This window comes from Lycorma delicatula, chromosome 7 (genome assembly GCF_047948215.1).
Source record: "Lycorma delicatula isolate Av1 chromosome 7, ASM4794821v1, whole genome shotgun sequence".
NCBI lineage: Eukaryota > Metazoa > Arthropoda > Insecta > Hemiptera > Fulgoridae > Lycorma > Lycorma delicatula.
In genome coordinates this window covers 24051279-24069399 of record NC_134461.1, presented here as the reverse complement: position 1 = coordinate 24069399, position 18121 = coordinate 24051279, and the positions used below count along the sequence as shown (strand labels likewise).

Below are 18121 nucleotides of genomic sequence, written 5' to 3'. Positions count from 1 at the left end.
ATCAATCAGCAGTATGCCAAATTCACCACAAAAGACTGTGGCCATCAGTTTACGTCCACATGGACGTGGCTTGACCTTTGTTGGTCTGGTTGGTGATTGAGGATGACACTATTCACTTGACTGCCTTTTTCTCTCTGGCGTGCAATACAAAATTCATGTTTCAACACAGATAATTGAATTAAGGAACTAATCACCTTTTTCTATGTAGCGCATCAAAAATTCCAAAGCAGATCCCATTTAGATTTTTTTATGATGTTCTGTTAAAATGTGGCACCCAACGTACACAAACCTTTCTGAAGCCTAAATAGTCATTGAACAATGTGATAACAGCTCTTAAAACATCCGGAAAAATAAGGGTCAGGTTGGAAATCGTTAGTAACAATCTTTTCAGATTTTATCAACAACATGTTTCAACAAGTCCTCTGTGATTATCGATGACCTCCCTGAACGTTCATCATGCACATTAATTCTGTTATTTCTAAACCTTACACAGCATTTTTAGACATTTCTTTCATTCATTACATTAGCATCATACACAGCAACCAACTGTCTATGAATTTGAGCTGGCTTAAATTTTTTTTTTTTTATTTCACACTTGGCGGCACAAAATCAATTTTCCCATTCATTTTATAACGTAATAACTTACATGTAATCAAAGATACTACAACGCGACAACTTACAGACAACAATGCAGTGTGTACATACAGTGATGACACAGGTTCACCAACTTTAAGGGAGAAATTTCCCAGCGATCTTTAAGATATCCTCATATAATTTTGGGACATAACTTACAATATACAGAGTGAGAGAATAAGTGTTTCTAGAATCATAAATACTCACAATTCACTTAAAATACAGAAATTTAACTATGATGAAATTTCACATGTAGTTATATTAAACTACTAGCATTACAAACATTTTTAAAGACGAATTTAGTTATATGTAGAATATTTTTTAAACTGATTAATAACAACATAAGGAAAAAAGAGAATCTATTATTACTTCACATGGTGCAGAAGGTACAAATATTATAAAAATTAAGGAATCTCTACACAAAACTAACACATTTTTTTACTTCATATGGAGGTAACAAATTTACCTCTTATGTAAAAGAAAATTAACACAGTTTGGACAAGCATTAGTTACAAACTGAACGAACACCTTTTATGGATTTCCTAATAAACATTCAATATTTGATGTAACTTTTCTCTTAAGTGAGATAAGTAATATTGTGCACTAATACTATTCTGATGCCACTGACCTCTTTTTTTGCAATTGAGAAAATTTTTCTACGCTCTTTTTTATCAAAAAAGGAAAATATTTTGTTAATTTTTATAATGAGACATTTAGATATTAAAGGATTTCATAGTATCAAAGGAATGGGTTAAAATAAAAAAAAGATACTCTTAATAGGAAAAAAATTGATTAACAGTTAATTAAATGCCAAAAAAATAATTTATTTACTCCACCCAGAACGGTAATCTACCTCACTGTTATCAGTATAAAACATTCTTTCCTTTTTTTTTCTAGCCTAGTTTTTATCATTTCTTCAGCTGCTACTTTAGCCTTAGCAATATTTTTTAATATCAACTGCATGGTGTGACAATATTAGTTTGTACTGCTGCATAATGATGTGTGTGTGACACATACACATGCATGTGTTACATTTACCTATATGCAGCTATTGTTAAGTTATATTTTAACATTCGTTTTTGAAAAAAAAATTAATGTAAGGGTAACTTACTCAGTTTTTTCAATAAAATATGCATTGCAGGTGACCATTATCTGTTTTATTGCACCCAGTATGGATTCAAATAGAACTGCATTGAAAAACAAGTACTGTTATTGATCTTAATGAAATAACTTTCAATGTGCTGATGTACCACACCACAATGTTTTATGTTACACAATTTTGCTGATCCCTTTACGTGACAGAATCTGCCCTTTCAATTTTGTTGATTAGTAGACCAGGAATCTGAGTACATCAATGTATAGACTTCAATGTGGTCTTTTATAGCAAACAGCAGATTAGTAAAAGAGTTATTTGGTAATTTAACAAGAAAAAACCTTTCTTCTAGTCAGTCTAGTTGCTAAATGCCAACAGTGCTGCAGAAAACTATGGCCTGTATGATTTTTCCTACTGGAAAACAAAACTCTCATCAACTTCTACAATTCCATCTTCTGTTTTTCCTAAGCAATAAATACAAACTTCCTGTAAGTAATTACTCCAATCTACAATTCCACCTTGATATTTCTCATTCTAATCTGCACAATCACAGCAGTCAGTTCATGTGCCAATCAATAATTAAAGCAAACAATAGAAACCTAGCCTAGAATTTCTAAATCAATTCCCAACATATATAATTATTTTTTCACACCATGTCTTGTCTACTACATATGATCATACATACCCTATCTACTTTTATATCATATGATCCACTATTTGAAAAAATACACTTTTCTTGCAAGAACGCAATCACGGCTTCAATCAGTACTCAGCAAATCCCAAATTCACATACTTGATAACTGATAAATTATCAACATGAAAGTACCTTCTGCACAATTGAAATGTGAAGTTAAAGTAAATGTAAAAACTAAATGACAAGCAAAGATCTATCAGGTCTGACACTTTTTTAAGTTTGTATCAGTCATTAGGTCAGCAGATAAAATAATAAATTGTTACATTATCTTAAAATAAATCAAGTTCTGTTTCGTTTCATTTCATTTTATAAAGTATCGCTAAACTGTATCCGCATTAATTTCAAACTTTATTGGCATCCTCATACAACAGAAAAAATACTTCAAAAGAATAATACTTAGTAAAAAAATAATAAAAAATTTGTTAATATTAAAATGAAAAAAGAAAATGTCTCACTACATTTCACACTTTCCCATTATTCACTACTCAGTTCACCTTAATAATCAAAGTTAGCCTTTTTTTTAATGATATCTATAGAATATAATATGATACTTATTATTATTACATAAAAACATTTTAAATAAAATTCTATTAAGTTAAACAAAGATCTTGCTAATAAGAAAACTGTAACAATCTCTCTCTAAAATAAATTTTACCAAGCAGTCTTTCTACACATCAATTTTACTTTTACACACTTTCCTTTAACAGCTCTTGACCAGCCTCGAAACCTCACTTACTCTTTTAAGGCTATATTCAAGCATATCAGGTAAAAGTTTCCTGTGTTCTATAATACAAAAATTATTCTACTTTACAGCAATACAGTCAAAGAAAATATGGCCAACTTGTAAAACCTACAAGCAGGTTCTTCAGTGTCATGTAGATGAATCAGATTACATGTATTGTGACTGTAGCATGATCACTCAACAAACATGCTATTTCATTGGTTATTTGACGTGGTAATTTCTATTATACATTTACTGCAGATAAAAAAAGAATTTACATTAACTTTAATCTAGTGAAGTGTTACAATAAAACACATCTAAATAATGCATACCATTAGTAGTTTTTGTATCATCCAGCAGTTCAGTCTTCAAATTATGTTTTTCTCCAGAAGTAACATTAGGTAGGGCAGGCGACTGTGATGATGGCTTTAACAGAGCTTCATCAGTAGCATCTGCCCATGATTCAGACTCTAATTGCACTATGGGTGTGGGAGATGAGACTGGAGCGACACTTGAATTGCGGGACCACGCATCACTCCCACTGTTATCATTTGACAATTTTCGCTCCTGAGATTTGTCCACCTGATTAAAAGAGAAGCAAAAACGAACTTTTAGAACAGAAAAATGTATCATCCACATACATTTACATTACTCCTGTTATTAAATTGATTGCAAAATGACTAAGAGTGCAACATATACACCTACGCTGAGCCACATGAACGCCAATCATTACAGAATGCTATAACAAACTGCTAAATGTTTAAGAGACTTACACCTTAGTAGAACATTTATTGCTCTATCATTTTAATTCTCACTTTTCTTTCTAGGAAACAAAAAATTAACATGATCATCAGGAAATAATTAAAAATTAGTTACGGCTTTTCATAATTAGGTTAAACATGTACGAAATATATAAGAAACAATTCTATTAACAGGAGTGAAATTTTTAACATTGTTCTACGGAACTTTTGGTGTAACAGGCAAAAAATAATGTAACTTCAAGGAAGTCATTTTAACAGATTATGCTAAAAATTAGATTTATTGCTACAATTTCCGATTATTCCCATTCGGAAGAGCGCATGAACTTGAGCCAATCATGGCTTTACTTCCTTCTCTTTTCTTCCCAAAACCTCTGCATCCATTCACTATGTTTCTTCTTCCTTTCCTCCATCCATCTTCTTCCTTCGTTGCTCTTTTTCGCTCTTGTTCAATTTTCTTATTTCTAATTTCATCTCTAAACTTTCTTCTGTCCATGATTTCTTCTTCTGAGATGTTCAGTTGTTCCAAGCCATCTTGTGTTTCTTTCTTCCAAATAGACTTTAATTTACTTGCCTTACAATGTTGAAAATTTTCTTAGCAAGTCTATCTTCACCCATCCTGTGTAAGCGTCTGTAGAATTGTAGATGCCTTTTCCTAAACTTGTTGATGATGGAGTCTGTGTTTTAAAAATTAGACTTATATTATATATTTTCTTGTTACTTTCATTGAATCTAACAGCCTTTTTTTAACAGAATGTCTTCTATTTTATTATTTTATTTAATTATCAGTTTTTAATTTACGTCATTAGTTTCATTTTAGTATATGCTATTAGAGAATAAAAAATATAAATAAAAAAACTGTATACAAATTGAAACCTAATCCATTAAAACAATTCAGCTTTCAATTTTTGTAGTAACCAAAATATTTTTATGAAGTAAACCTAATATAATAACTTCTAAACAGATTTTCTATTAATTTTTTATGTTATAATTATTCTTGTATTTTTTATTTAATAAGGGATATGAAGTCTGCCAACACATAGTCACTTTTGTTCTTAGGCTTGTTGTATACCTACCAAACAATAAAGTACCCCTTGGACAGGTTCACATAGTCTTCGATTAATAAATAAGATAAGAGTGAGATGATGTATGGAAACAGATAAAATAACTGTTAGGAGCTGTAACCAACAGCCACTAATTCAAATTTTTCGTTTGTATTTACTTACTGCGGACTTTATTTACACCCTTTTACTCTGAATTGAATTCTCTACCCGTTTTTTTTTAAACTTTTATATGTTTATTAACCATCAAACAAAGTTATTTTATGCCTAACATAATACAGTGTGTTTTTCAAAACCAAATTTCTTGAAAACTACTACAAATACAGGTTTGTAATCTTTTTTCTCAAGTTAATTTCATATAAAACCACTAAATTAACCACCTAATTTGGATCCCAAGAATTACAGTCTGGCTTAATTTTACCAAAAATTAAAAGAAATCAGAGCGAAATCTTTCACCAGCCTATACTCACTAGCAAAGAATTTCTGAACCTTTATTTATATAAACTTTTTTCTTTATTTTTGCCAGTAGAACAGGTTCAGAAAGTTTGTTATGTTCTTCAAATAAATGCAACATAAATGAATCTCCCTTAAATGCTATCAAAAATTATTTTTACTCTTAAAATTAAAAGCTACTGGAAGAGTAGATCAGGCTTATAAGGAGCAGAAAATTTGTATTAATATGAAACTGAATATTATAACTGGATATTTTTTCAGTTATTTGTTTTTGAATCTTATGAAGCAAAATTAAAAAAAAATTTTACATATTTATAAAACATCAACCAAAATGACTACTTTTATTTACCTATTACTGAAATCTGTAGCACTAAAAATAAATTTGTCAGTTTAATTTATAAAAATATACAACCACTAAATTTCTGCTATGTTATATTCACCATTTTCTACTATCATCACTAAATCACTATCACCTTAAAATGTTTTATACATCTTCAATAAATTACACAAATTACAAATGCAAATATATTTAATTGAATAAATTATTTTCATAAAAAATATATTATTGTACATCAACACTGTGGATAATACAGTAGAAGCAGACTTTTACTTTACACAAATAATATCATAATTTCTTCATCTTTCTACCAGTTCTGGTACTAGCTTCACTGCAAACAGCAATTTTTTTCCAGTTTAATAGCAGCTGAACAGAACTTTTAACATCAGCATTACTGTTATCTTATATGCTTCAAATACTTGGTATATTTGAAATATCCTTTAAAGCAAGCAATTCTTGTGCTAATTCTTCCAAAGTATGAAACTATAAATTGTAACAGATACTGACCAATTATTATCAGTTGAATTTTAGAAAGTATAAACATTCTATTCAATTCTACCATAAATATAAAACATTTTCCATTTCCTCATATTGAAATATTAATCCAACTAAAAATACTTTTGATCATCTGATTAATCCACACCCCTGAAATCGTTATATTTACTACCTCTTGTTTATTGGTTATAAAGTTAAAAGATCCTATTCATTTTGTTTGATGAATACTTCTTGCTGTTGCTATTCATGGTAGACATAGTATGCTTTTGTAAGTCTTTTCTTTGAATCCTTACAGTTAATGCAATATTCTGTTTCTACATCAGGCATCATCGTAAGACTGATGCCCTACTGTTGATGTTTCTAATTTTATTGGCTATGTTCTGAAGCTGTTCTTAGTAACTTTTAATTCTGACCATATGTCTCTAAATAGTTTTTAAGAATAGGTTTAAAAAAAAACTTGTTTACATGATCCAGTGATAGCTAAAAAAAAAACATGGGGTCATTGAGCAGGTTTTGCACAATGTAGTTTGCAATCATAAAAAAAATTGAAAATAACTTTGAATTTATCTCAGTAGAATAAAATTGAATAATAACTGGACATTGTCAGTTTCTTATCAGACTTATAGTGTCAAATAAAATCAGGAAATAAAGGCTTTTATTTCTTTCCAAGTAATGGCTTCCAAAGTTTATCCCTAATATGCACAAACATATCAAGCAGTGATGTAGTTAGAAAAATTTTTTAATTTTAGAAGAGCTATGTTTAAGAAAATCAATAAATTAAAGACCTGATCGGTCTTCATCAATTTATTAGCACTACATGACTGAGGTTTTTTTTTAGCCGAAATAATATTCTTTGAAACCCTCAGGCTAATAAAATTTGAAAGCCTACTCACTATTTCAGCAACTACAATCATCAGCTTCAAGTAAATTAGCCAAAATTGAAGTATCTGTGGAGGAAGGTTGTTCCAAATTCAATATAACATTATTTTCATCAAATCTTCACTTGCCATACTACTATCTCATTTCTGTCACTGTATGAAATTTTTGTTGTAAAACTGTTACTTGTGTAATCGCACACTAGTAATTTGTTAATGGATATTTTCACTCCTAGATGGCTGTAATCTAACCAGATTTACTTAATAGTTAATTGAGAATTAGAAGAAAAAAACATCATACACAGAAAGACTTAGATCATTAATAACGATAAATACACTAGAAGAAAAACCAAAATAACCCCCCCCCCCCCACCAGTCAACTGATAGCATAATAGATTAACATTATCAATATTACATTTTATAATTTTACAGAAAAAAATTATCTTGAAAATTATACTAAATTTAGAAGGAAAATACAATTTTTAGTGGTTATAAGAATTTGCAGATATCAACAAAAAAAAAAAAAAGAAAGAAATATGGGAAATTTAAATGTCTAATCAATAAGTTTTTATATTTTAAAACTTGCTTCCATTTTTAACATAAAATTTTATGAACAACTATTTCAGATATGACATTATTCCACCCAATATAATGAACCTTGCTGCACAATTTCATAAAAATCTGAAAGCCACATTTAGCTAAAGCAGCATTACAACACTAACAACCACAAGGCAACCAAATGCCTAAAGGTTACGTTAAATAAAATAGGACCTCATTTCAATCAATTAATGAATAGTCTTAGCGATTACACTGTAACTCAATCCTATAGTGTTGCCTAGGCTTTGAATAAAAGCAAGGTGTAATAATCTTAAGGATTGAACAAGCTCCTGGGTTATTAGTTACACACATTTACACAAGAGTTAACATTTAATTTCTAAGAAATTACATTTAATATTTTACATAAATTCCTTCAGCTGACCTGTGAATCAGTCTTCTTAAGCGGTTCTGTCTTTTTATCAGAACGTACTAATGGAATCAAATTACGTTTTGCTTCATTACGTTGTTCAGAAGCTTCTAACTTTTCTCGAGTAATAGGACCAGGTATATGATGACGTTGTTGCGTGTAAGGCGGCTGTAAGATAAGAAAAAAAAAATCATAACATTTAAAAAAAATTTATTATTACTTTATAAATACGAAATACAAATAATATCAACAGGTTAAAAGTTCAACTTTAAAGATTATAAGACCTCAGAGATGAAATAGTCATATAAAGGTAAAAAGTAATAGGCAAATGTTCTATTAGAAAAACATCCTACATCTGAAAAACTTAAAGTTGTTAATATTGACTTTTACCTTGTTTATTAAAACCAAGGCATGAGTTAACAAGGCACAAAACCATAATTTATTCAGCAAATGAAAAGTTAACAATACATAAACAGAAATTCAATTAATCAATAGATTAACTGCTCACTAAATGCATCTCTTTATGAAAATTATCTGGTCACTATTTACTCATGCCTAATCTTCCAATATATAATTCCTAACAATTAGCACAATTGTAATATTGAAATTCAATAAATAAACTACTGTAATTCTTTCAAGCCTGTTGACATCTGGAGGATTGAATTAAGTGTCTAGTTCTTTATAACTATTAAATCAGTGCAATGTTGTCGCTACATTTTCCACTGCTTTGTGCTCGAAAGCACTCTTAATGTAATGAAATTAAGCACTTTAATGAAATTAAAGAAAACTATAAATCTGTCATCAAATTTATAGACTATACCAATGAAGAATAATAAGGAACAAAATTGATGACTGTACCTTATAACTTCATGAAATGATTACATTTGAATGAATAGCTTTGCATTCAAAATTGTATATAGTGACTTCAACAATTCAAACAATTAGTTTGTATATAAATAAAGTAGTTAATAAACTACTTCCAGGCACTAATAATTTTATAATAATTTATTTTATAATTTTATTTTGAGTTTTATCCAATGATAAAATATAGTAGTACATGAAAAATTATTACTAAGCACTTTAATGTTATTCTGTAAGTTGATAATAAATAAAAATTTAAAATTTTAAATTTTTTTTATTTTCTACTGAAGATTAATTTCATCACATGAAATAATTAAACTGCAGTAATGATCTGCATTAAAAAAATTTCACAATTCAGGTAGCTGAATATAATATATCTACTTCTCATTATTTTGGCAGTAAAATTATAAAGTCTATGTGAAAATAAATTTATTAGTAATTTAACAAAGTTAGGAATAAGAAGGAATTTTTTTATATACTTGTCTGGAGCTGAACAATTAAAAACAACAACAAAAAAAAACTTGGATAATATGAAAGATGCCTTATACAATTAAGCAGCACTAATAAACATATACCGATTAAATTAACTAAGCAGAAGTTAACTACCTTGACAAAAATCTACCCGAACTTCTCCATTTTAGTCATCAAACTCTATGAAAACAATCTAAATACAGGTTTGGTAACTGTAAAGGAGTTTTGTTTTAGATATGGCTACTTCTGTGTTAGATACTTCTCCTCCGAGCATTTATTTAAAATAGGACAAGTCCCAGTTAATAAGATGACCGGTTAACTAGTGCTAATTAAAGAGAATTTAAAACATTACATACATTTCTTAAAGGAAGCGTTTCTCTTCGATCTTCACGTCTCATTTTTTCTTCTCTAGATTCTGAATCATATGGACTATCTGCCCAAGATGAACTTCTATCATTATGTAATAATGATTCTGTTATAGGCCTGAAATAAAATACCAATCGCTAATAAAACAATTTTACAAAAGGAAAAATAAATCATAATCACAGATAAAAATAAGTCTAATTATATTAAACAAGAATTCTATCAAAACCAATTTTTTAAATGCAAACAAATATTTTATCAAATATATAATAGAAGCATTCTTTATTTTTTTTACTGCAAATCTCTAGTTGTAGCAAAATTGTGGAAGAATCTAAGTATATGGCTTGGATAAATAACAACCTGATCACATGGTTTAATAGTTGCTCATGTTTTTAATTTCCGAAATGGATATCAATGCAACACCATTTTAATTTACTTATTAGCAGACCCAGCAATGCTTCACTATTGGCCAGTTTTGAATATATATATATAGATTAAATGAACACAATTGAAAGTTTGATAAAACAATAACAAAATGAACATTATGGAACTTCACAAAATTTAACCTTTCCCTTTCCTTTTTCCCCTTTTCATTTTAACATATCCCCTTTTCCTAACCAGCCCCCATTTATCTTTCACTTACTTCCTTTCCCCATTTCCCTTTTCCTGTTTTTCCCTTTCCCTTTTTTACTTTTTTCCATTTTACACTTTTTGATTTTTCCTCTTCCCTTTTCCGATTTTTCCCTTTCTCCCTTTTTCCCCACGTGTAAATCGGTCCAGTAGTTTTTTAGTCTATAGCGGACACACATATAGAAAAAGTTAAAATGGAATTATAAAAATATTTAGTACAGCATGTGTTGCTTTTATGTTCAACAGATAGCACTGTTTTTCAAAAAAGCATATTTTTACCTGTCACAGGTGTGACATTTTAGGTATGTAAATAGTAAGTATACAAAAACATGCGCGTATTCGAATGCAATATTGTGTCAAAATTTCAAAGCAATTGGTGAAGAACTTTCTGAGATTTATGATTTTGAACAAACAAACATTTATTTACATTTTTATTTATATATAGTTTTAAAAGCAATTTTCCCCCTCGTTATAACAATATCTGGCTACCATGGATTATTATTATTATTATTATTATTATTATTATTAGAACGTAATATTTTGGGTAATGGGTTAAAATAATATAATTATTAAGATGATGAAACTATCAATAAAAATGTTAGCAGTCAGTTTCCTGACCCCTCCTATTAATTCTTTACATGAAGGGGAAAAAAAAATCAGCAAATAAACAATTTTCAGATATTTAATAATTTCATAGGCAGGTCTAACCTGCAAATATTTCTACAACTGTATGGAGCAAGGTACATCATAAACTGGCTGTATCAATTGAGAAAAATGGTGTTATAAAGCCTGATGAAATACCAATAGAATGTGACCGGTTTTCATAATTTTTCTATTGAAGACCCTATTTGGCCACAAAATGTTTACCCGTTTTTAGCCACAAGAACATGTCATAAAACAAGTTCATTAGTATATTTAAGATGCTTCATTTGAATAATTCCACTTGGATTGCATGTAAACCTGGTCAAGAATCTTTGCCCAAATCAGACTTAACAGAAAAATTCACAAGTGTATTCTATCCCTATAGGAGTCTCACTGTTTATGAGGGAGTTCTTCTGCTCCAAAACCATGTGGGATTCAATGTTTACATAAAATACTATAAGAATCAAATACAGAGGGCTGACACACAGGTTCACATCCAAAATTTGATAATTCTATCAAAGCTCTCTTATATTAAACCTTTGCCTAGCAAGAAAGCTAGTATTTGCTTCAGGCATGATAAATACCGATCGATTGTACATTAGTCTAGCCATTTGATGAATTATGGAAAAATAAAACACTACAAGTAAAGTCTGCAAATAGAAAATTGATCTCTGACCTGCAAAAAGATTTGGTTTAAACTGTAAAAAGATAAAATTTCATTTAGATGAAATTTTAGTCTTTGCCAACAACATATGTCTCAGTAAGGTCAAAAACGGAAAGATTTGGGTTAAGTCAGATGTTATATCGTTTTACAAGAAGAATGCAGCTAATGTTGATAGAGGTAACCATCAGTTATTGTCCATTTCATAAAGTTTATAAGTGTTAAAATAAGGTTGCTTTTTTGACATATTTATGAAAGTTGTTGTTAACACTAAAATATTACATGGATCTATAAGACCAGATAAATTGTGCCCATTTATTTCTAGTTGTGTTAACAGCTGGTGGATCAGGAAGCAATTGAGCTCAGGCAGTCACCAGGTATTTCTTATAGTATAAATCAGTTTAACAAGCCACCTCTGTAAAATATTACCAGCTACATCAAATAGGCTAGAGAAGAACTCTGAAAAACTAAGGCTGAAGGCAAGAAAGTAAAGGACACATGATCCTACAGCAAGCCTTAACAGTGCACCATGAGCATCCCCAACGCCCCTTTTAATTTCACACTAAAGCCAAATTATAAAAAAATAAATGTAAAATTTTATTACAGTGTAAGGATTTAATTTAAAATAAAAGCGTTTAAAATTTTCCAGTAAAACCAGTAATCTGTAGGATAATAAAAATATTTATAGATCAATCCTGTAAATATTAAAGTGAAGTGGTGGTGATTAGGAAAACTTAAGTTTGCCGTTTTTAAGTTTTGTGTTTAAGGAAACATTTAAAAAAGAATTTAACAAAAAAGATTCACATTAAAATAAATTGTAGACAATCTGCGAAAATACTTTTATTCTAATTCTTCCAAGTCCAAAAAATGTATTTTTGTCAGTTAGACATTTGTCCAACATTTTGGCCAACATATGTATGTATATACACATATGTTGGCCTGTATTTGGCCTTATAATTCTGGATTCTGTTTGACAGATTTTCTTCAAACTTGGTCGACAAATTACTACCATTATGAAGGTAAAATGTTTTTTTTTTTTTTCAAAAATTGGAGATTTTATAAAAAAAATCTTTACTCTAATACTTAAAATCTTTCTTTTTAGGACAATTTTAATAAAAAAATTTTGTTACAAAAGTTGACATCTTTTTATCAAAATTACAAATTACCAAAAAGATTTATTTATTACTTATCCCCTCTATATTTTCTACATAAATAACCACTGTAAATATTTTTCTCATCCCACTTAAATTGTCTGTGGTAACAAAAAATATTTTAAATGATTTTTTTTTATATTTAATTGGAATTTAAATCTACCTACCAAGTTACTCATTACATTTAAAATGTAGGAATCTTAATTTTTGATAGCCCTTTACCCATTAGTATTTGTTGAAGAAAAAAAAATAACTCAAAATTTTCACAATCTTCTACAAAATTACAACTTTAATTAGAATAATGGATGCAATCTTTGTATTTTTTAAATGATTTTAATAAATTCTTTTTGTTAATTTATTATCACCACTTAGAGATTATGTTCTTAAACAATTGATTTTATTCAAATATGCTTCTTTAGAATGAGATCCCCAAAAATGAAAAACTTTTTTTCAATTATACTGTTCAAAAAATTATACTGTTGCACTTTCATAAGTCCTCCACAAGTATCAGTTTTTTTTTTTGTATTTATTTATTTAATTATGTATCATAAAATTAGAAAGAAATATTTTTATATAAAAATATGAATAAAGAATTCATAATTTTGATAATTATTTAATAAAAAGAAATTATTTTAAAATTACTAAATGATTTTAAAACTTTCTGGAACATCTTCATAAAAAAAAATGCCCAGCACAAACAATATTGTGTGGTCACTGTAATAAAGAAAGAACAGCATTGTAATAAAGACAATTACAAACAAGGTGAAGCAACTTATGAAAAGTCGAATACTACAAAAATTTCACAACAGTATGAATATACAATAACCTATCTCCCAACATTTTTAATGTTGAACACAGATATAATATTTTTAGAAGCTGAGCATATTCTCAGTAAGAATCAGATTTAGAACTGAACAGCAGATAACAATTACTAATACTGTGAATAGCACAAATAGTAACCCTAGAATATGCAACTTACAACAAAAAATAAACTGCTAATATGAAGTTCCTTCCTTCAAAAAAATATAAGACCCTAAAGCACAGAATGACTCAAACAGTGGAAGGAGAAACCCAAAAGATTGAAGAAATAAGTCGATTCAAAAGATTTATATTGCAAACTTAGATTAGACAAAGAATGCGTCCCAAAATATATACTGTACTGTAAGCTAAACTATCAGTAATAGCACTTAAAGAGGGCTAGAACAGGTTAGTTCAACTTAAGTTGATCCAAAAATCAAAGAAGAATTTGTTAATACACATTGTGGACATGTATGAATTGTGTGATATTACAAGCTTGATTTTTTTTTGGGGGGGTAAACTATTCACATTATCAACACCTCAAACAAACATACATATATATTGTAAATGATTTTTTTTTTTTAATCATATTAAAGCAAAAAAAATCTTACTAGTATCACAGCTAACACATCAAAAACTTACTTAAAACTAATATCAGCCAGAATCTTAAAAATAAGATATACTTTATTTATAAAAAAAAATAAGAGCAAATATAAAATTTAATGAAGTCTGAGAGAAATGTAAATGGTCTCTTCTCAGATAACTAAAAAATTAAAGAACTAAGATTAAAACTATAATAATAAGAATGGTTAGCACACGAATATAAGAGTTGAATTAGAAATTGACGGTTGACATCATCTGGCAAATAATACTCATTTTATGGAGCATGTTGATATTTTGTAGGAATACCTGGAATTGTTCCTACTTCGCAGGAACAATACCTGATTTAAAACCTTTTTATCATTGCCTAGGATATAATGAATGTTTCTCAGCAATTTAAATTTATGATGTAAGCCCACTTAACATACACAATCCACAAGGATATGGTGCACAGTGAAGTAGAGTCACATCATATACACAATGTATTTTCTAATGACAGCAGATTCCTGTTGAGTAGCTTTGTATGTCCTAACCACAATTGGCAGACCACTTTCTCTCGAAGAATCCCATGGCAATACAGTATCCTTGACAGTTTATTTTCTGTTGCTGCAGTCCAATCAACTTGCCACTTTGCTTGAAGTGTGTTTTACAGAATTAATAAAATTGGTAATATAACACTGAGTGGTGAAGTGGTTAACTACATGTGCCATTACCAACAAAATCCACATGTTCATTATCCAAAATTCCCATGTGGCTAGGGATACAGCAGAAACTCACTTGTGTGTTGCAATGGTTCAACTCTGCAATCGCATTATAGATTTTGTTAACAATATAATGTCTAGAATATAAGCCTTCTAAAGGTTGGTGTGCACTACAAGAGTCACTACAAATAAGGATATAATAGTATCTTCGGTTAATGATGTTCAAAGCCTTGTTGATTGCGTACAGTTCAGCAGTAAAGACATTTGTGTTACTAAGCAGATCAAACAAATATGTTCTGTCATGAACAACAAATGTGCATATCTAACAGTATCTTTCTGTTTCAATCCGTCTATGTATGCTACTTAGTCTGGGTTTGTCTTGGAGAGAAATTCATAAAACATTTGCTGAAAGACAATAGGAATTGATTTTTTATTTTATATGGTAAGGCCAAAATTAAAATTTATGTAATAGAGTCTCCACAGAGGATATGAACAGGAATAGGTTGGGAAAATAGGTGTCAAAATTTAAAAGGTAGAGTAACGCCAGGTACAAACACCCATTGGTGCTATATAACGTGGACGGTCTGCATACTGTTGTAAATGAGGGTTCAGTAAGTAATGCTTTAAAATCTAGTTGATTCAGTTATACTTCAAGAGGGCAGAATAAAACGCAAGCAGCTGGTCCCATCTATCAAATAGTGAAGGCTCACCACAATTAACAAATATATGCTTATGACAGTGCTTGGTCTAAATGCACCTGTAGAAAAACGAAGGAAAGTGTGATGTACAGCATCCAACATCTTAAGCATGACATGAAGCGCTGAAGAATAGACTATGCAACCATTATCCCAATGGAACCAAACTAAAGAATAATAAAAGTACAATCTATATGATTGATAGTCTGCCCAATTGGTGTTGCTATAGACTCGCAACATATGGAGAATTGCATAACATATTGTTTTTAACTGATTAATGCATTTGACCCAAGTAAGACAGCTAACAAAAAACATGCCTAAATATTTAACATCAAAAGAGATAGCAACTGGTTCTCTGTTGAGAAAGACTTGTGGAATTAAAAGGGTCTCACACGTGAGAAAAACTACACATTTTGTTTTCTTACCTTGAAACAAGCTTTAACAAGAAATAACATATTTTGTAGTAATCTCTCAGCTGTGACTGTTGAACAGGACGTGATATATATATATATATATATAAAATCATCATCAAATAAAGAACATAAAATAAGTAGCTGCACACTAAAATTAGTAATACTGTTGATGATTATAGCAAGCAAGGTGGCATTTAATACACTTTACAAGGAGGCACTCAATTATCCAAGGTGATGCTACTCATCAAAGAATTTCCAAAATGAACACAGAAAAATCAGTCATTTAAGAAACCCTCAATAAACGCAAGCACATTGCCCATGACTCCCTATTCTTTAAGGGTATTTAAATACCACATTGCCAAACTATTCAAAGAAGATAGCAATGAGGCAATGACAGAGCATAAAAGCATTTTGCACAGCTGTCTCCAGTAGATGGTCGATGGATGAACGTCCTTGGAAGAAACCAGACTATTCTGGAGATATTAGGGCATGGTTTTCTAAATACCATGTAAGCCTGTGGTTCACCACTCTTTCCATCAGTTTGCATAAAATCTTGTCAAGGAGAAGGGTGGTAGCATGAAGAGTATGCTTTGCCTTTCCAGGTTTAAGTACCGATACAACAATGGCTTCCAATCAAATGTGCAGGAAGACCTGTGCAGAGAACAAACAATTATAAATACACAACAGATTGTTGTAGTGCTGAACTGGGAAGGTCTGAGAGCATACTGAGATGAATGTTGTAAAGTCCAGGGTAGATATCACATGAGTTTTTTAGTGCAGGCATTACATTAAAGTATGCATTTTAGCGCATTTACTGTACAGAGCCCTTAATCCACCATCCAAATCAGCAACATTAAACAGTAGTATTTCCATTGCATATTATAGCTCTGAAATTTTTAAGCATATGAAAACATGAGGGACACCAAACAAAAACAATCTGCCAAGTTTGTTGGGTGTGCAGAAAATGACATAAGAATCATGACATTAATCATAGTCCAAGAATAAATAGTTTATGCAATCCGCAAGCTTCTTCCACAGAGTAGAGATGGAAATAATGTGTGAAATATTCTCTATGTAATTCATTCCTAATTTTCTCCTGACATCTAAGAATACCCAATAACATACTGCTCTAGCCATATAGTACAAATTCAGATGTTCATTTGTAGGTCTGTGATCAAATTTATGCAATGCCTGCTGTTGTCGTTTCCTAATCACGTTTTGACAATCATCATTCCACCAAGGAACAGAGAGACACCTAGGTTTTCCAGATGTTTGTGGAATGTATCCACTAGCATTATCAAGTACCAGGGAGATAAAAGAAGTTGATTCATGGTATCCACACTATCATCATACTGAGATGAGATGGCTTTATGGTAACCGCTCCATTTGCTCTTTCAACAATAAATTTCTGTGGTGTTTTGTTTCACTGTTGTAATTCATCACAGATAAACCAATTAACTAAGTCTTTTCTCACTTTGTTTATAATATTTCCTTGAGAGGAACAGACTGATGAGTTCCATAAAATACGATTAGCATTTAAGTCCCTTAATATTAAAAATGGGAATTGAATTTGTGTGAATAGATTTAGTATATCTAGATCATCTCTCAAAGTTAGATGAAAGATATAGACCGAAAATATGTAATTGAAGAACATGATGGCGACAGCAGGGATGAGAGCAACTAGTTGTATCCTTGTCACAGACACCTAACCTGGCATGAAGATAGAAACCCTGTCCTAGGGGCTGTTTATTTGAAAAGAAACTTAACTGCATCTTGTCTTTGGAGATGCTTTTCTTGGAAGCACATTATTAAAGGTATAACAAATTCAATGGAGGTAAGAAGACCTCAGAATCTTCCACTGGATAATGTTCATAAACAAAGGGGAATACTACAAATACATTTGCCTAGAGTACATTCTGTTTGAAAGCTATCAAGTATTGTAACCATAAGAATAAAATAGTTTGTAGATAATCCAGTTCTGCTTCTTATAATTTTTCATTTTAATAAAATCAGATGCCCTGGGTTCAGGTGGTTCCATATGTTCCAGCATA

The 18121-nt window shown here is 30.1% G+C and overlaps 1 protein-coding gene across 9 annotated transcripts in view; it reads right to left on the bottom strand.

The window, feature by feature from the left end:
* The window catches only part of LOC142328426 (uncharacterized), a 225623-nt gene that overhangs the window by 141784 nt on the left and 65718 nt on the right, over positions 1 to 18121 (bottom strand). For all 9 annotated transcript variants that reach the window (XR_012757269.1, XM_075372155.1, XM_075372162.1 and 6 more), the window contains 3 exons: positions 9773 to 9899; positions 8100 to 8252; positions 3474 to 3723 (listed from right to left, as the gene is read on the bottom strand). Coding sequence is in view for 8 of the 9 variants with exons in the window: in XM_075372155.1 (XP_075228270.1) it covers positions 3474 to 3723; positions 8100 to 8252; positions 9773 to 9899 (530 nt within the window). In the remaining variant the exon portion in view is untranslated. The remainder of the gene's footprint in view (positions 1 to 3473; positions 3724 to 8099; positions 8253 to 9772; positions 9900 to 18121) is intronic.